The following is a 20,124-nucleotide window of genomic DNA, read 5'->3' on the forward strand; positions in this document are numbered from 1 at the left end:
TAAAAAAAAATACCAGCATATCTGAAAATTATGCTCGATAAAGCAATACAAATTATCAATTTTGTCAAATCTCAACCACTTCAATCCAGGTTATTTAAAATTTTGTACGAGGAAATGGGTAGTCAGCACAAAACGCTTCTTTTACATATGGAAGTGAGGTGGCTATCCAGAGGAAAAGTGCTTGTGAGGCTTTTTGAGCTTCGTAGTGAACTACTGGTATTCTTCACTTCAGATAATTCAGGACAAAAATTTAACGACTGACAAATTCCTCGTGACTAATGAGACTTGCGTATCTTGCAGACATTTTTGCAAAATTAAATGACATTAATCTATCGCTGCAAGGAAAGAATGTGACCATTTTTACTACAATGGATAAAATTGTGTCATTAAAAAAGAAACTGGAATTCTGGGCATCTTCTGTAGAACAGAATAACTTCGACTGCTTCCCTACACTACATGAATTTCTGACTCAAATAAATTCTACAGTCCATGAAGAAGTTTCCAGTACCATTTTACAGCACTTTTGTGACTTGCAAGCCTCTTTATTAGAATATTTTCCTACAACTACTGACGATAATGCTTGGGTTTGAAATCCGTTTGTAATTACAGTCAAACCAGTCGGCTTTACTGCACACGATTATGAAAGCCTAATTGACTTAATTTCCGATTCTGATTGGAAACAAAAGTTTAAGGCTCTTCTGCTGAATAATTTTTGGAGCAGCCTAAATAGAAGAAAAGGAGTACTTGTGGCACCTTAGAGACTAACCAATTTATTTGAGCATGAGCTTTCGTGAGCTACAGCTCACTTCATCGGATGCAGCTCACGAAAACTCATGCTCAAATAAATTGGTTAGTCTCTAAGGTGCCACAAGTACTCCTTTTCTTTTTGCGAATACAGACTAACACGGCTGTTACTCTGAAACCTAAATAGAAGAGTACCCTAATGTGGCTAAATGTGCAGTTCGAGTGCTCCTTCCTTTTGCTACAACTTATTTGTGTGAGACGAGATTTTCGTATTATACTGCAACAAAAATCAAATATAGGAATAGACTTGATGCTGCGCCTGACATGAGGATTCAACTTTCCAGCATTATTCCTAATATTAAGTGAATTTGTGATAGAAAAAAGCAGAAACACCAATCCCATTAAATCCAAATCAGTATTTCTGTTTATAAAAATAGATTTTCCCAGAAAAAATCTAATTTGTTTGGTGTTTGTGTATCTATAAAAACAGTTTTTCTAAAGTAGGACACTGTTTTTAATTTTGACTCTTGCACTTGATTTTTGTACTACTTTATACGCGCTTTCCAGTTAGAAATTGAGAGTTCAAGTTATTTTAAATTTGTATTTTTGCTTTGTTTTATAAAATAAAATACATTTGAGAATAAATAACGCCATTTTTTATTTGAAAACCAAAATAATATTATAAGTGTTCCGTAATAGGGTAAAAAGTGTTCAGTGGCCAGAAAAGTTTGGGCAAGGCTGTGCTACACAAATCAGTCCTGTGCATTTTAAAAAGCAAACTGATTTAAAAACAAAACAAACAGAAAAAGCCCTGTAAGGGCCCACGTTGCAGTTTCTATGTGCTTCCGGGAGCAGTTGACAACTAAGCAGCTAAATCGTCCAGCAAGCTGAAGAAGTGGGTTTTTTACCCACGAAAGCTTATGCCCAAATAAATCTGTTAGTCTTTAAGGTGCCACTGGACTCCCTGTTGTTTTTGTGGATTCAGACTAACACGACTACCCCCTGATACTTGACAGCAAGCTTTAGGCATTTGATACTTTCTGGGGGAAGCATACCATGCTGAGCACCAGGTCTCAGGAGGTAAGTAAAGGAACTGAATGTCAACTATTACGTTTTAATCGGCTATGTTTAATTTGGGATTTTTACCACCTTATATTTTAAAAGCTAGATTGTCCTGGTGCTCAGTGGCACACCTTGCTGTGCCAGCATTTCTCTGGGGGCTCTACTGGTTTATGCTGATTTGATTACAGGTAGAGGGGCACAAGGATAATCTTCCAGATGTGACCCAATGCAAACTGAGTTTTGTCTTCCCGAGTCTGCAGACACACAAACAGTAGCACAGAGAGATGAACCCATAGCTCCCAAAATGCTGATGTTTTCCATGGTTTGGGGGCTAGGGCACTGCAGTGAGAATCAGGAGACCTCTGCCACTGGCCTGCTATGAACCCTGGAAAAGTCATTTCACCTCTCTGTGCCGGTTTTCCTTCCCACGCTTATCTGGCTTGTCTGTTTAGATTATCATCTCTTTGGGGAAGGGAGCGTCTTTCATTATACTTTGTAGAGCATCTAGCAAAATGGGGCTCTGATCTCATTTGAGGTGACTGTCTTACAATTAACAAACAGCAGCCATTATTCTCCAGATAAACAGAGGGTCCTGTGGCATAAACAATAAGAATTATCTTATTGCCGTAACACTCAGAGGGCCCAGCCCCATTGTGCAAGGCGCTGTATGGTTTTGTGCGCATTCTTGGGGGATCTGGGTCATTTTACTCGGAATCAAGGCCTCAGAAGATCTGAGTAAACCCATAGGAGGCTAGATTCTTTTCTGAACTTGCCAAAGAAAATTAAAGCACCCAGAAAGTTAACTACTTCACTGCTAAAAGAAAAGGAGTATTTGTGGCACCTTAGAGACTAACAAATTTATTAGCATTTTAGTGGCAACAAGCCACTACTCTGGGCTTGCATACCCAGCTTAAATACAGGGCTGCCACTCAATCTGATGTCTGAATAAAAGCTTTCAGCAGAACCATTAAACTCTAAAAACGAACAGGCTCCACCAGAGATATGAGCTCAAACCTTTGGTGAATCAGTGAAAGTCAGAGCCAACAAAGGCCACCTCCACCTGAACCAACTAAAGAGATTTCAAAGCTGGTTTCAGCTAATGCCGTTCCTGAGCCATGCAAACTCACTCTCACATGCAAACCCTGAGCCTTGCAAACACACATTCTTACTTGAAATTCCTCCCTTGTTCTGAGGCACAGAAAGGCTCAGTGTCCGGCCCAAATTCACACAGAAGGTCTGTGGTGGAGCATGGAACTGAACCCAGGTCTCCCAAGCCCTAAGCTAGTGCCCTAACCACTGGGTCATCCTTCCTCTCTACTCTAACCCGCCCCCAACTTATCAATATTTTAAACACAAACATGGAGCATTCAGTACCTAACAATACATTTATTCATTATCTTCAGCGTTGTCATGCCAGCCCCCGGAAGGTCCCCAACAGTTGCCCATCTTGCTGTGTTATGCCTAACTTGGACTGAAAGCCCCCTAGAGCACAAGCTTTGTCATCTGTTTGTCCAGCACCATGCAGATCTATGCAACTAGCATTAATAGCAGCAGCACCACCATTGCCGTGGTCTGGATGATCAACACCTGCCAGTCCAAGCCTATTTTTCTAAGCCAATTTAGAAATAAGGAGGTTAGAAAATAGCTCACTGGGTTTACTCATTTTGAGAATCACTCTGTCAGAAGTCTGTCCCACCATTTTGATCCGAGCAGGTTATTAATAGACCCGGTTAGTCTCAGAAGAGATGACCTTCTTTAAATAGTCAGCTAATCACTGACAATTTTACTCAGCAGGTGAAGCCCGCATGGGACACTTGGCTAACAGGCCTGCCTGCATGACCTGCCACAGCCCACACAGAACCCTTGAATAAGGAGCCTGCCTACACACCAGGGGTCAAGGGGTCTGTGGGGAAACCGTTGGCGTTAGGTGTTTCAGCCCTGTTTTCTGTGCCAATCTGCAAGTTATTCAGATGTCTTGCCCCACCCCAACTGCAGGAAGAAGCAGCCACAAAAAGATTTCAACTTGATTTAGTTCTACTTGCTAAGGATGGGTATTTTACGCCCCCAAATAATCATTTTCCATCTCTCTTTCTATTAACTATTCCTCCCCCACACACCCTCAATATCTAGATATCTGGTTCAGTAAATAAAATTAAGCCTTCATCTAATTTATTTCGATAGCTTGTTATAAGCACCTATAGAGATTAAAATACAAATTCAACAGGCTGGACACAAGAATCAAGCAATGACAACTAGATGCTATGAACAAGAATCCTGTTCCTAGCAGCATACGGTAAATTGGAGAAGGTTCAGAGAAGAGCCACAAGAATAATTAAATTATTAGAAAACATGCCTTACAGTGAGACTCCAGAGAGCTCAATCTCTTTAGCTTAACAAACAGAAGGTTATGGGGAGACTTGATTACAGTCTATAAGTACCTACCTGATGAACAGATATTAGATAATGAGCTCTTCCCATCTAGAAGAGAAAGATATAACAAAATCCAATGGCTGGTGAAGCTACCCTGGAAATAAGGTGCACGTTTTTAACAGTGACGGTAATCAATCATTGGAAGGATTTACCAAGGGTCATGGTGGACTCTCCGCCACTGGCGATTTTTAAATCAAGATTATCTTTAAAAATAATAATAATAAATAATAATAATAACAATAATAGAATTCTCTAGCTCAAACAGGAGTTATTTCAGGGAAGTTCCATAGCTTGTGTTAGATGGGAGATCACACCAGATGATCACAAAGGTACCTTCTGAATTAATCTTTAACGCAGTAGAGTCAGCAAAAGTACAGGGTCACCCTTCCTCCCTTGAAGGGGTCTTATTCTAGCAAGGAACTTTAATTGTAAGATGGAAAAAAATCTCCACCACCTACACCCAGGGTCTGAACAAAGATTACACAAGGCCCAAATCTCAGGTCTGCTAGGGTTGCTTCGTACCAGTCTCCTAGGACAAAGCAGATATTCCCCCAGAAGATCGCCCGGCATAGGGGGATCCTCTGGTGACTGCAGCGACTCCTATGTCAAAGCGTTCTCAGCTCTCAACATAAGGGAGTACTTAGGGAGAAAGGGAACTTTGGCAGCTGGTGTAGATTAGTTTTAGGTCTGCTTTAAGTCTGTGTCTGGAACCAGGCCAGCACAGAACCAGCCCCAGGACCAGGGGACTGAGAAGGTGCTCTGTGCACAAAGCTCAGCTCAGCCGGACCAGAGCATCTGATCCATAATACAAGTCCAAAACAGAAAACAGACAGAGGAGCAGGTTATTTTAAGCACACACCAACTGAAATCATGGATGCCTGAATTACAGCCTGCAACTGATCTAAAGGCAGCCCGCAGAAGAGAGCAGCAAGTCCACAAAAAGTGGTTGCAAGTCCAGTCACTGTACGATTTTCGGTGCCCGTGCTCTCTCCACGAGGCATTAGCACTGTGCTCATGTACTCGAGAGTGTACCAGCAGCACAAGATAGAAGTGAGAAAAGGGACACCAAGGTAAAAAAGGAGTTGTCTTAATTTGATATAGACTAAAGAAACAAGTAAACAGATGTCAATTTAAAGACAACTTTATATAAGGGCTAAGTCACTTGCCTTTGTGTGCACTGAGCCACAAAAGAATTTATATGGGCTGATGACATTTATTCTTCCACTGCTGAAGTGCAAACTAACGTAAGCAGCTGTGCTTTGATAGCTTCACATTTGGCTCCTCAGGAGAAAGTCTGAGTGGCCCAGGCCTCAGACATCAAAAGACTTTTAGATTTCAGTGTCTTTCAAGTGTGCCAGCGCATCCAAAGAAACAGCAAAGTTCAGGCCCTGTCAATCTCCCATGTGTGATATGGCTAAACATAATTAGCTTCGATGGCACATTTACCTGCCAAAGCAAATGCAAACATCTACTAAAAACAGTAGGAAAATAAAAGCTGGTAAAGTGTGATTTTCTCCAAGACAAAGTATCACGCCGTGCCATGTTTATTATGTCTTACTGACTGCTGATCAATCATGTTCTGTTTATCAATGACAAGATTCCCTTCCCCCCCCACGATACTGTATCAGCCAGTGCTGCAATCTCAAGCAAAGCAGGGTCTGCTCTGACCAGCACTTGGATAGGAGCCCTCCAAACTCAACCTAGGATCTGAGAGTCAAGCTTGCTTAACACCAGCAGTGTCCTTTTGGTTCGTAACTCAGTGAACAATGCTGTTGATGTTGCAAGCCTACTCATTCACCCACAGCTATACTGGCTCTGCAGAGCTAATGGGTGTGGAGTGACAAACAGGTAGTTTGGCTAGAAAAGTCAGCAAATACCTCTTTATTCCCTGTAAATGCTGTTACTTATAGGCACTTTCCTGACCATAACCACACTAAGATAATGTGGTTACTAACTCAAGATGCAAAACAAAATTATGGGACGCTGTCCACGCTGACGTACAACTACACCACACAGTGTTCCAATCTGATACAATCTCAAACTAAGCAGGGTCTGCTCTGATCAGTATTTGGACAGGAGCCCACTAAGGAAAACCCAGATGCTGCAGGAAGTGGAGCTGGTGGTTTAGTATGTGGTGTTCTTTCCTCTAAGACAGCACTAAACCAATGATTTGTGCTGCTGAGGCAGGGTATAAACGCCAAGGTACCAATTCTGTTTGTACCCTATGATCCCCTGGCACTTTTCATAGGATTGAGCTGTTAGCCTGGTGAAGGGGCCACATTCTAACCTGGTTACCTACGTTCTGCCTTCCTCCTAATTTCCCCTTGTAGTTTCAAACTGGGGGAAAAAAAAAAACAGTATTCTTCATCCTAGAAACAGTGTCGCTGGCACAGAACGGCTGCCACAATCCATCACAGAAGCGGCTGCATTTCAGTGATGGGCAAATTACCTCTAGTGATATGAGATCTAACATACTGGAGGAAGTCGTGTGTAAATTTACCTTCAGATTATTAGGACATTAAGTCAGGTCAACTTCGGGCTATGCAGTCTCCAGTCAGTGCAGCTAGATGGGACATTCTGGGAACACTTACCTCGTTCCTAACCCAAACCAAGCTCATCTGCTAGCCCAATCCGTTTTTAAAAGCAGAGCTGAATCAGAAGTTACCTTCCATTCCATCTTCTGCCTGTTGCGCTCTCCTCTGGGCCAGCATCCTGCTGCCCATGTTCCTTCGGCGTCTGGGCATCCCTTCTCCCCGCTCATCGGTGTGAGGCCGAGGCCTGGCCACTGCGGCTGCCACATTTCGCTGGTGTTCCTCGTCAGCTGGAAAAAGGGAACATTTTAAATCAGAGATTTAATATTGAGCTGTTGCAGCCATCCCATCGCAAGAGTGAAAGGAGCTAGCTGACCGGCAGTTAGAGATACACTAGCAGTTGGGATGGTTTGCAATGTTTAGATCGAGTATATTTCACATAGAGAGAATGTCATTCCCTCCCCACCCCAATGATGATCATGTTTCTGTATGGTAGCACTGACTACATGCTGGCTCTTCCCTGACATTCAAGAAGGATAGCCCAAGGATCTGACAATAAGGCAGAGGTAGGGAGAAAAGGAGCAGAAACAATAGGCAAATTATATCTGAATCAACATGATTAATCTATGCAGGAGGTAGGCAAGCACTGAGGATTTGGAAAACCCCATCCTTAAACTCTCTGGGTTAGATTTTGAAAGGCACTTGGGTGCCTACTGGGATTTTCAAAAGCACCCAAGGCTCCTAACTCCCACTGATCCCACTAGACACCTCTCTGCGCCTTTAGGTATTGAGGCACCAAAGGGCCATTGAAATCAAATGAAATCAATGCAAGTTAGAAGTCAGAATACCTTGGCGGATCGGGGCCCTAAGTGTCTTTAAAAACCTGGCCTTCTGGCTCTCAGCTCCCCACCAGTAAAACAGGGATGATTCTTATCTGTCTTGTTTATTTAGACTCTAGTCTCCTAGGGGCAGAGACAGTCTCCTTGGGGGGAAGGAGGAGCATAAAACAATAGCCTCAGCAGCACAAATCATTGGTTTAGTGTGGCCTCTAGGCACTGCTGTTAATAGAGTGGAAGGTGGCATACGTAGTGTCTATGGACAGGCACTTCAAATACTGTTGTGACCATGAACTAGCTCTAGATGAGAAGGCTCTGTTATTCTATCATGGGCGCATAGCTCTTGGAACTTTCCGGGGGGGCGGGAAGGACCCTTTGTGCTGAATTTCCGTTTTTCAGCTCAATAAGTGATTCTTTTCTCCTCGCATCTGGTAAGAGAATCAGTTCTGTCCTTTCTGAGTTAGCAGAACGTGGGACCCAAAAGTGTTTTTCTTCCTTTCAGATGATTCAGATCTTTTTGTTTTTTTGCACTTCAGCTATTCAGACCTGACGTCATCTGGCCTGTTCAAACGTGCGAACGCGTGTGTATTTTTCACTTATTGCTGCACTTGGAAAATTTGTGATCTGTAGTCCTTATTTGTCAACAATCTGTGCATGCAGCATTTCCTCATCTTCCCATGCTGACTTCAGCGCAGTTATCCTCAGAATATACAAATACGGAAGTGGGTGCTGGTGAATCACGATTAGCAAGAGGTACAACTACCTATATCATGTTTCAAGGATACATACAACCATGCTTGAGTCCACCTACCTACTCATAAAGGTTACATATCATGGATGAAGAGTATGTAACAGAGTGATGCAGCTTTCTCCAATTCCCCCACAACCTTCCTGTCCTCTGACTATTGGCTGATTTGTCAAGCATCCACAGCATCATATTTATACTTGTGTCACCTACATAATTCCACCCCTACCTACTCATCCAGTCACACGTTTCATCCCATCCCCTCTGCTGCTCCAGAGATGCCACCCTTCACGACCTGCTTCATCCACTTGTCCCCTGAGCGTGTCCATGTCTTTCTGCATGCTGCCAACTACGTGTGGTGGGCTCGATCCCGAGAGGCATGGAGCACTCCGGACCTGAACCAGCAAAGCACTTAAGAACAATATTAAGACCGCTATTCCTACCTACATACCTCCAGCTTTCATCCAGACCACACCACACGATCCATTGTCTACAGCCAAGCTCTACGATACAACCGCATTTGCTCCAAACCCTCAGACAGAGACAAACACCTACAAGATCGCTATCAAGCATTCTTACAACTACAATACCCACCTGCTGAAGTGAAGAAACAGATTGACAGAGCCAGAAGAGTACCCAGAAGTCACCTACTACAGGACAGGCCCAACAAAGAAAATAACAGAACGCCACTAGCCGTCACCTTCAGCCCCCAACTAAAACCTCTCCAACGCATCATCAAGGATCTACAACCTATCCTGAAGGACGACCCATCACTCTCACAGATCTTGGGAGACAGGCCAGTCCTTGCTTACAGACAGCTCCCCAACCTGAAGCAAATACTCACCAGCAACCACACACCACACAACAGAACCACTAACCCAGGAACCTATCCTTGCAACAAAGCCCGTTGCCAACTGTGTCCACATATCTATTCAGGGGACACCATCATAGGGCCTAATCACATCAGCCACACTATCAGAGGCTCGTTCGCCTGCACATCTATCAATGTGATATGTGCCAGCAATGCCCCTCTGCCACGTACATGGGCCAAACTGGACAGTCTCTACGTAAAAGAATAAATGGACACAAATCAGACGTCAAGAATTATAACAAAAACCAGTCGGAGAACACTTCAATCTCTCTGGTCACTCGATTACAGACCTAAAAGTTGCAATTCTTCAACAAAAAAACTTCAAAAACAGACTCCAATGAGAGACTGCTGAATTGGAATTAATTTGCAAACTGGATAAAATAAACTTCGGCTGGAATAAAGACTGGGAGTGGAGGTGTCATTACACAAGTAAAACTATTTCCCCATGTTTATTCCCCCCCCCCCCCACGCTGTTCTTCAGATGTTCTTGTCAACTGCTAGAAATGGCCCACCTTGATTATCACTACAAAAGGTCCCGTTCCGCCGCCCCCCCCCCCCCCCCCCCGGCTCTCCTGCTGGTAATAGCTCACCTTAAGTGATCACTCTCTTGTTACAGTGTGTATGGTAACACTCATTGTTTCATGTTCTCTCTGTATATAAATCTCCCCACTGTATTTTCCACTGAATGCATCCGATGAAGTGAGCTGTAGCTCACGAAAGCTTATACTCAAATAAATTTGTTAGTCTCTAAGGTGCCACAAGTCCTCCTTTTCTTTTTAAGAACATGGTTCACTTTAATGTGCAAATAGTCTCACTGAAGTCTTAACTTTAAGCATGTGAGGGGACTACTCACATGCTTAAGTATGTGCTTAAGTTCTTGGTTGGCTTGGGACCAGTGTGCCCAGCAGCTTGCAGGATTGAGCTCAGAGTGCCCTCCACACACTGCTCTGCCATGTCACTACCCTCTCCTCTGTGAAACCCTTTGCTAGAAACTCACTTCTATTGTGGTGCCCACCATAGGAGAATAATATTTACTACGACATCCTTGAGGAAGTCACTGCCATATGCTCAGGCAGTAACCCTCATCCTCCTCACCCCGTCCATCTCCTTCTGTTTGGCAGCCTCACTTATTGTATCAGGTCTAAAATTTTGAGAGTAAACTCGTTAGGGCAGGGAATGTGTCTCATCTTCTGTGAAGCGCCTAGCATGCTTCTGAGAGGATAAAATAATTCAATGAGATACTGAATATTACAAATATAATTTATTATGGCACTTTGTAATTATTATTAAAAACTCTGAGAAGTGTTTTGGGATACAGTACGTATGGAGGCACTATACAAAATATATATATAGTATTTCTTAGCCTCTTAAAAAAAAAATCCCACCCTTCAAGGCTTGGTATCCTTTAATCTAAAAGGATTCAACATGCCTATCAAATTTTAAAGACATCCCCGCATAGCGTATCAGTTGAGAAATTCTAGTGCTCATTTATTTTGTGTAATAAAAAAAATACCCAGAATACAATTCCTGAGAAACAGACACCGTTATACATTTCATGAGAAATAAATCTATTTATAAAGTGTGTGTTCATTTCAAACCTGTCTCTCAGCCCTCACAAGGACAAATGTGTGAACCCAGTGACTGCATCACCTTGACTCAAATCACCCCAGAAGACAGTTAGTCCCCAAATCGATCAGTGTTAATCCAGCAAAGACAGCAGTATTTAGTATATTAAAATAAAACAAAAAGAGAAAACTCATGCTTCTCATGGCTACTGCATGCACAGAGTCACTGACTTGTATTGCTTGTCTATTTAGATGGCCAGATGGGGCCTTATCAATCCCAGCTTTGTTCAGAACAGAGCACACTATAAACCCTAAGCAAAATATAATAAGCATGACAACCCCCCCATCCCCCCAGTTAAAGGACAACACCAAAAACAAACAAACAAAAAAGCGGAACAGGAAAACTGAGATACCTTGGAAGTGCATGTTTAATTTTATCCAAGTTTTCAATAGCTCCAATTTTATGACTCAGTGTTTCTACATCCAGCAGACACCTCGGATCAGCAGGAAATTTGATTTTCTTATGTGTGGGCTGCAAGATTAGCTTCATTTTGGATTTCTGAAAACCACCAGAGGAATGGGGCAAAACAAGAAATCCTAAGAGGGCCTAAAGCCATTTAAAAACAGAAGTGTTTATATACTGATCACTTTACCTGGCTCCACAGCAAACAACACGCAAAGCAACACTATACAAAGCTAAAAGAGAAAAGAAGAATACAAACCACCCACAGAAAGTGCAGGTGGATCTAGGAAAGCAGAACAGGTTTCCAAACTGGAATTTAGCAAAGGCATTGGGGTTGTAACGTTATAGAACATATGAACGGCCACACTGGGTAAGACCAAAGTCCATCTAGCCCAGTCTCCTGTCTTCCGACAGTGGCCAATGCAGGTGCCACAAAGGGAATGAACAGAAGAGGTAACCATCAAGTGATTCATCCCCTGGTACCCATTCCCAGAGCGCCATGGGTTCTTTCATGTCCCAAAACGCTTAGAGCGGCAGTTTTCCATCTCACCTCAAATAAGGTACCTCCAAGCGTGCTCCCTAACACAACTTTACACAATTTCACTTGCCCCACAGCAAAGAATTTTTATTTTTTTGATCAGCATGTAAAATATGTTCTCTCCTCATATAACATCATCATCTTTAATAGCACGGTAAGTCGGCAAGTCAACATTGTGCCTGAGCTGGCAGATTTTCATGACAGGTTTGCAACATTGCCCTAATGCTATCCTGGGTCACTAGCTTTGTACTGACTCAGAAGAAAGAGCACCACCTGCTGCATTTATTTATACATTTGCATAGCGATAAGGACTACTATAGCAACTGCCTTACAAATACATTTCAAATAAGCCAGCACTTCCTGCAAGACCCTCTCTCTCCTATCCACAAACTAACTCAGTTTGTGACATCCAAGGAACTGGTAGCACAAATTAGCATGGCTGCAGGCGTACCATTAAAAAAAAGCCATACATACGTTGAACACGTAGTTTTACCAATGTGGTGTATGACACTGCATAGCAGTCTTGGCATACAGAACAAGGCCACGTCTGCACAACAAATCATCTAACACCAGTTACATTGGCATAGAACTGCCACAGTTAGTAGACAGCTCATTCATGCGCATACTTGGCTCCTTGTGCTGGCACTGTGCGTTCTCACCAGGAGTGTCTGTGTTGATGCCAGGTGTAGTGCATCATGGATAGACAGGTATCCCAGTGTGCCATAAGCCATTCTCCAGTGCAAAGCCTTTTGGGAGACTTGCCCAATGTGTTATGGGGTAGAAATGAGTCACGCAGGGAACTCTGGGAGCTAGGAGACAAGTTCCCATCATGCAACTGTCCTCATCCTATAATGCCATCCATATCCCATAATTTTCATGCCTTTTAAAAAAAATCGTGCCAACCCGCAGGACGCTTCTTGCTGTCCGCCATCTCCGATGGATAGAATGATTTAGCCCAGAAGGGATCTTTGGTTGCCCACTCCCAAGCTTTAATTTTCCAAACACTAGCAAATGATATAGGGTAATTTCTGGTTTTCATAAATAGGTAGCATTCTTTACTCTCAGTAGGACTGCACTAGTATCCCAGCAGGATAAACCTGTGCCCTTCCAAGGAGACACAAAGTCAAGGTCAAGTATCAGGGGGTAGCCGTGTTAGTCTGTGCCCACAAAAACAACAAGGAGTCCAGTCGCACCTTAAAGACTAACAGATTTATTTAGGCATAAGCTTTCATGAGTAAAAAAACCCACTTCTTCAGATGCTTGTTGTTAAAGTCAAGGCCCTGACTGTGACAGATGGGCAGCTTTCTGCAATATATTTGGGAGACTGCATTGCATTAAGGGCATGGATCAGTGTGGACTAGGAACTGCACACATTCCATGGGAGAAGGGTTATCGCAGCTCTTGCGGGAAGTGAAAACAGAAAGGGATGAGTAGGCAAATCATACAGGTTATAACACCTCCAGAGAGGTACCACCTCCTGGGAAAGTGTACATATTCTGCTTTAAACTGGATTCTTCAGAGACCAACATGAAGAAAAAAAAAAAAAACCCCGAACATCTAGATAAACAGCCTGATCTTAAATTGACTCAGGGCCTTCAATCTGGTTCCTGATCTAAAGACTGATGAGAACTCGTAACCACAGGGAAAACCCACTTGTGGGATTTGAAGGACTGACACCTATGTTGGCGTGGGGGTGTGGGGTGGGAGTGACCTTTTTAGCATGTATATAGGTTCTTTTATAGTTTTTATATACATTCACTGCAATGTTTTTCCCTTATGAATAAGGCTGCAAGTCTGTCACGGAGGTCACGGATTCCGTGACTTCTGCAGCTGGCAGGTGTGGTTGACTCCAGGGTTGCCCAAGCAGCTTGGGCAGCCCCAGGGCCAGCCGCACCGCCCCCCACCCCCGTAACAGCGACAGTTCTGAGCCGCCCCATGCCAGCAGCAGCGCGGTGGTCCAGGGCTGGTGGGGTCATTTCCTGCCAGCAGCGGTGGTCCCGTATCACTCCCCCTGCCCCCCAAGCACCAGCAGGCGCCCCGGAGCCCCCACCCCAAGTACCAGCAGGCACCCCGGAGCACCCCAGAACACCAAAGATTTAGTCACAGGTATATAATACAGTTATGGACAGGTCACAGGGCCGTGAATTTTTGTTTATTGCCCGTGACCTGTCCATGACTTTTACTAAAATGCCCATGACTAAACCTTAGCCTTACTTACGAATAAATCTGCTTGCTTAGAAAGAGCTGTGTGGTAACTTGTGACTGCTGGCAATACCTCGGAGAGAAAGCAAAGCAGAGGTGATGGGAGATTGGTTTGCTGGGGTTAGTACAGTGTAGATCAGGGAGCTGTGCAGCGTTAAAACCCCTAGTCACAAGGAAGCGAGGCACAGGTCTCCATCCATGAGAGGCGATGGCTGGGAGCTGGAAACCTTTAAGTGCATGAAGTGCATCCACAAAGAAAGAAATATAGATGTAGTTACCCTGAAACTGTGACACTAAGCACCTGTGCTCATTACACACTCTAAAACAGCAGTTCTCAGCCACTTCCTTACTGTGACCTGTCATCACATCAGAGAAGTTTTGGGACCTCTATTCAGACATCCAGAATTCCCTTTGTGAGGTTATCACAATCCCCTAAACCTATTTGCAAGCCCCCATGCTGAAGACGCCTGGCATAAAGCACCTTTCACAGCAGGATGTAGAATTCTTAACATAATTGTAACAGCTGCTGCCTTCCACTCAAGAAGAGAGTGCAGTGAAATGACCCCCATGGCAGATCACATACTGCCATCATCGATTGCAAGGGAGTCCCAGTGGTTTTGAAAACAACTTCTTGGTGTGCACGGAGGCCAGGATCAAGCCCAAGGTTTGCAATTCTGTAAAGTGCTTTCAGGCTACAGAAGTCAATATAAATCATTAAATAATACACCATTTCTGTTTGAGGACAAAGACAAGTCAGGTGGTGTCACAAAATGCCATTAAAAAAAGCTTCAACACAATTAAAACATTCTGAATATAAACTGATTTGAAACAAAACGCCTTTTAAAAAAAAGGCTATTTGGGATCCCAGATCATTAATAAATAGATGCATGAGCTTCAACGTAGGTTGGTTGCAGAAGAAAATTGTCCCCCCCTCTCTCCCTCCCACCCAAAAAAACCCCCCACAAGACAAAACACAGTTCTTGCTTCACCCTAGCTTGATAGTCCTGAGTTCAGGAAGTGGCATTTCTCCAGCAAGAGAGTTACCGATGTGTTAATATCTAAGGTAGGGACAAGGCAGCTGCCTGCTCTGCCTTAGGTATCAGCAAGGTCCCGAGCTGCTGTAGAAGAAACACTAAGGCCAGGTCTACATTAGAAAAGGTATGGCTATACCAGCAAACCCTTCTGTTGTAGATACAGTTTATGCTGGCAAAAAAGTGCTTTTGCTGGAATAGCTTATACTAGTTTAGCAAGTGACATAAGCTATACTGGCCAAACCACTTTTATGCTGGTGTAATTGCCTCTACACTAGTGCTTTTGTTGACAGAAAAATGTCACTTACACGCCCTGACTAACATTACTATGCCGGCAAAAGTCTCTAGTGTAGACCTCAACTCGGGTCTTCATAGCTAAGAAGCCTCTCCCTTCGCTTTTAAAATGCACTGATCTGGACAGTTTATGGCTCCATTAGGCTTTCACTTATGACATTTGGGATGCAAGGAAATTGCAGCAGAAGTTCTACACTATTGCAACCACAGGCAGCCAACACCATTTTAAGGTGCTGTCTCACCAAACCCTTCTCAGGGCAGGGCTGCACAGCATGGTGCCTAAAGCACTGCTAGCTACCAGCATCTCATCTTCCCTGATGCTACCACCAATCAAGCTGACCTGGTGGTAGCAACAGTGGGAAATTTTTGTGCAAACTTCCTCCTAGAGACAAGGTCAAAAGCAGGGGCCAATCTGGGCTGTGTGTGTGTGTGTGTGTGTGTGAAGTTAAACCCTAAGGGTCTGTCTACACTCAAAATGCTACAGCGGCACAGCCGTGCAACTACAGCGCTTCAGTGTAGACACTACCTATGCTGACAGGAGCGTTTCTCCCATCGGCGTAGGTAATCCCCATCCCTGAGAGGCAGTCGCTAGGACGATGGAAGAATTCAGTCCACTTGATGCTGTTTACAATGGTTGATTTTACTACACCACTCAGAGGAAGATTTTTCACATCCCTGATTGAGTCAGCTTGATCAACCTAATTTTCTAATGTAGAGCAGACTTAAGGCTTTGAACTCTGTCCTTCAGGATCTCCTAGGGGAGGACCTGGGGTGGGAACTGCTTTCTAACACAGTCTGAGGAATCGCCCTACTCCACATATAACCCACAAAGAGCATTTCACCATTTGGGCCAAGTGCATCACTGAGGAAACAGATTCTGCTTTCTTCAGGATCTGGGGCATCCAGTATGATCAACAGCTGAAGCAGGATATTTGAAGGTTTCAGAGTAGCAGTCGTGTTAGTCTGAATCCGCAAAAAGAAAAAGAGTACTTGTGGCACCTTAGAGACTAACAAATTTATTTGAGCATAAGCTTTCGCGAGCTACAGCTCACTTCATGGGATGCATGCAGGATATTTGAAGAAACTGATCAGTAAATGTGTCTGCCATGGGAAATGCTGTGTTCCTAACAGAGGAGGCAGCAGAAATGCCCTCAAGAGTCAATTTCAATCAATACATCCAGCCTGATAGCAGAAGACCAGCCAGGATTTTTTTTTCTTTGCATATTCTTGCAGAAAACAGTCAGCAGATACTCTGACTATAATCTCTTCGAGGCAGGAACTGGCTTCATTCTGTGCGTGTGTACAGCACCTAGCGCAACAGGGCCCTGATTCCGGAGCACGGCCTGCAGCTGCTATTGCAATACCAACGACACCAATGAAATGGAGAGTGAAGAAGCAAAGCACGAATGTTGTCCCCACAAAATGAAAAAGAAAAAGTCACATTTCACTGATCACCATGGTTGATATAAACCAGGTGCCATGCAACCCACCCCCACAACAGTGTCACAGAACAGTAGGCTGTGGAAACGCCACATTACATCGTCCTCATGGGGTCCTGACCACTGGCCTGCCCTAACTGCCCCCCTAGTAACCCCAGCCTCTGTCGCCCCTGGGTTCCCCCTCCCATGGGCCTCTGTCCCCCCCCAGGGACTCAGCTGCCCCCCATCCTCCCCCACGGGTCCCTGTTCCCTCTCCCCAGGGGCTAGGCTGCCCCCCGTCTGCCCGCGGGGGGAGGGGGCCGGGCCCCACCCCCCACGGGTCCCTGTTCCCTCTCCCCAGGGGCCAGGCTACCCCCCGTCTGCCCACATGGGGGGCCGCCCCCACGGGCCCCTGTTCCCCCCAGAGGCCTGGCTGCCCCCTTGCATGTGGCGGGGCCCCCGGAGGACGCAGCCGGGGTGCGGGGCTCCCAGCCCCTCCCGGCTGAGGGCCGGACCGAGGTGAGGACAGGCCCACCCACGAGGGGCGGACCGAGGGGAGAACTCTTGGCCCCGCCCTCTTACCTGCCTGCACCTGGCCCCGAAACCGGGAGGCAAAGACGATGAGGGCGGCCAGCAGCGCCGCGGCCAACAAGTACAGCACCGGGTCCATCTTCCCACGTGACCGCCCCCCCACTAGCGTCAGCGGCCTGACCCCGCCCCCTCAGCCCACGCGCCTCCTTCCCGAACGCCGCTGAGGGCGGTTCCACAGCGACTCAGCTCACGGGGGGCGGGCGAGGGCCGCTTGGTACGTTCCGCCTCCGATCCCGGAAGTGAGGGGAGGGCCCCTGATGGGGGTGGCCTCTTCGGTGCCTGTTCCAGTGGCGTGGCAGGGCAGGGGGTGGCTAAGGTGCTGCCTGTAATGGCGCCCTCCTCAATGACAGCGTTGGGGGGCAGCTGTCCAGGGCAGCGGTGGGCCCCAGCAGCATCAGGGGCGCTAGCAGGGGCACCACAGCCTGGAGGGCCCCATGCCTGGTGGGTGGGGGGCCCTGGCAGAGGATGGCCTGGACACCCGCTGTGAAGGGGGTGCTGGAGGTTCTCCCTCTTCCCGGGGCGGGGGGGGGGGGTACCCACGGCTGGTTCCCTACCCGCCTTCAGCAGCGGCTTTCATAGATTCATAGATACTAAGGTCAGAAGGGACCATTATGATCATCTAGTCCGACCTTCTGCACAACGCAGGCCACAGAATCTCACTCACCCACTCCTGCAAAAAAACCTCTCACCTACGTCTGAGCTACTGAAGTCCTCAAATCGTAGTTTAAAGACTTCAAGGAGCAGAGAATCCTCCAGCAAGTGGCCTGTGCCCCATGCTACAGAGGAAGGCGAAAAACCTCCAGGGCCTCTTCCAATCTGCCCTGGAGGAAAATTCCTTCCCGACCCCGAATATGGCGATCAGCTGAACCCTGAGCATACGGGCAAGATTCATCAGCCAGATACTACAGAAAATTCTTTCCTGGGTAACTCGGATCTCACCCCATCTAATAGCCCATCGGGCCTATTTATGAATATTTAATTACCAAAACCATGTTATCCCATCATACCATCTCCTCCATAAACTTATTGAGTTTAATCTTAAAGCCAGATAGATCTTTTGCCCCCACTGCTTCCCTTGGAAGGCTATTCCAAAACTTCACTCCTCTGATGGTTAAAAACCTTCGTCTAATTTCTAGTCTAAATTTCCTAGTGGCCAGTTTATATCCATTTGTTCTTGTGTCCACATTGGTACTGAGCTTAAATAATTCCTCTCCCTCTCTGGTATTTATCCCTCTGATATATTTATAGAGAGCAATCATATCTCCCTTCAGCCTTCTTTTAGTTAGGCTAAACAAGCCAAGCTCCCTGAGTCTCCTTTCATAAGACAAGTTTTCCATTCCTCGGATCATCCTAGTAGCCCTTCTCTGTACCTGTTCCAGTTTGAATTCATCCTTCTTAAACATGGGAGACCAGAACTGCACACAGTATTCCAGGTGAGGTCTCACCAGTGCTGTGTATAATGGTACTAAAACTTCCTTATCCCTACTGGAAATACCTCTCCTGATGCATCCCAAGACCGCATTAGCTTTTTTCACAGCCATATCACATTGGTGGCTCATAGTCATCCTAGGATCAACCAATACTCCAAGGTCCTTTTCCTCCTCCGTTACTTCTAATTGATGCGTCCCTAGCTTATAACTAAAATTCTTGTTATTAATCCCTAAATGCATGACCTTACACTTCTCACTATTAAATTTCATCCTATTCCTATTACTCCAGTTTACAAGGTCATCCAGATCCTCCTGTAGGGTATCCCTGTCCTTCTCTAATTGGCAATACCTCCCAGCTTTGTATCATCCGCAAACTTTATTAGCACACTCCCACTTTTTGTGCCAAGGTCAGTAATAAAAAGATTAAATAAGATTGGTCCCCAAACCGATCTTTGAGGAACTCCACTGGTAACCTCCCTCCAGCCTGACAGTTCACCTTTCAGTAGGACCCGTTGTAGTCTCCCCTTTAACCAATTCCTTATCCACCTTTCAATTTTCCTATTGATCCCCATCTTATCCAATTTAATAATTCCCCATGTGGCACGGTATCAAATGCCTTACTAAAATCTAGGTAAATTAGATCCACTGCGTATTCTTTGTCTAAAAAATCTGTTACTTTCTCAAAGAAGGAGATCAGGTTGGTTTGGCACGATGGCTTTCCCCAAAGCCCTGCTCCTGGTGGGGATCCCCCCCTCCGCAGGGAAGATCCCTTCCTCCTTTGTCACTAGTGGGAGAGTTCGTCCGTTCTCGGCCTGGCTCCTGTCCGGGGTGGCTCACGAGCCTGTGTCCCAATCTCAGGGCAGACCACGAAGCAGCAGGGCACAAACCCCAAATTGGTTGGGCCAAGCTCTACTTTGATTTCACCAACCCAGCATCGAGTGTGAACGCCTTAGGCATGATGGCAGCCTTAGCATGCGGTCACAGACCAGCCCCTTGGGTACGCCAATCTATCTTGCCTTTCTGGTGGATGGTCCCTTATACCAAAAATTACAATAATATTCAGCAAAAACAACAAGGAGGCCTTGTGGCACCTTAGAGATTAACAAATGTATTTGGACATAAGCTTTTGTGGGCTAAAACCCACTTCATCAGATGCATGGAGTGGAAAATACAGTAGGCAAGTATAATATTCAGGTTACTCCCAGTCCCAAAGGATCAGTCACTTACCCCCAGGTCAATTGCACCGTAGATCTCAAACCAAAGACAATGCTTCTAGCCAATCCTATAGTAAACTAGCCAAAGATTTATTGGCTAAGAAAGAGAAGTAAGAGATATTTTTAAGGTTAAAGCAGGTAAACGTACACACAAATGAA

The 20,124-nt window shown here is 45.3% G+C and overlaps 1 protein-coding gene across 6 annotated transcripts in view; it reads right to left on the reverse strand.

Annotated features, from left to right (window-relative positions):
* DDRGK1 (DDRGK domain containing 1) overlaps window positions 1-17,573 on the reverse strand; it is a 49,290-nt gene extending 31,717 nt beyond the window's left edge. Inside the window, exons 1-4 of one of the 6 annotated variants that reach the window (XM_043544914.1) lie at window positions 17,313-17,449; window positions 16,155-16,275; window positions 6,902-7,057; window positions 4,249-4,284 (exon numbers count right to left, since the gene is read on the reverse strand). In XM_043544914.1, the coding sequence (XP_043400849.1) occupies window positions 4,249-4,284; window positions 6,902-6,980 (115 nt within the window). In that variant the 5' untranslated portion in view covers window positions 6,981-7,057; window positions 16,155-16,275; window positions 17,313-17,449. Of the gene's footprint in view, window positions 1-4,248; window positions 4,285-6,901; window positions 7,058-16,154; window positions 16,276-17,312 lie in introns of all 6 variants that reach the window. The other 5 variants (XM_043544913.1, XM_043544912.1, XM_037898350.2 and 2 more) reach the window with 5 other exon arrangements.
* Between the last annotated feature and the right edge of the window lie 2,551 nt (window positions 17,574-20,124).

Source organism: Chelonia mydas, chromosome 4, assembly GCF_015237465.2.
Source record: "Chelonia mydas isolate rCheMyd1 chromosome 4, rCheMyd1.pri.v2, whole genome shotgun sequence".
NCBI classification, from domain to species: domain Eukaryota; kingdom Metazoa; phylum Chordata; order Testudines; family Cheloniidae; genus Chelonia; species Chelonia mydas.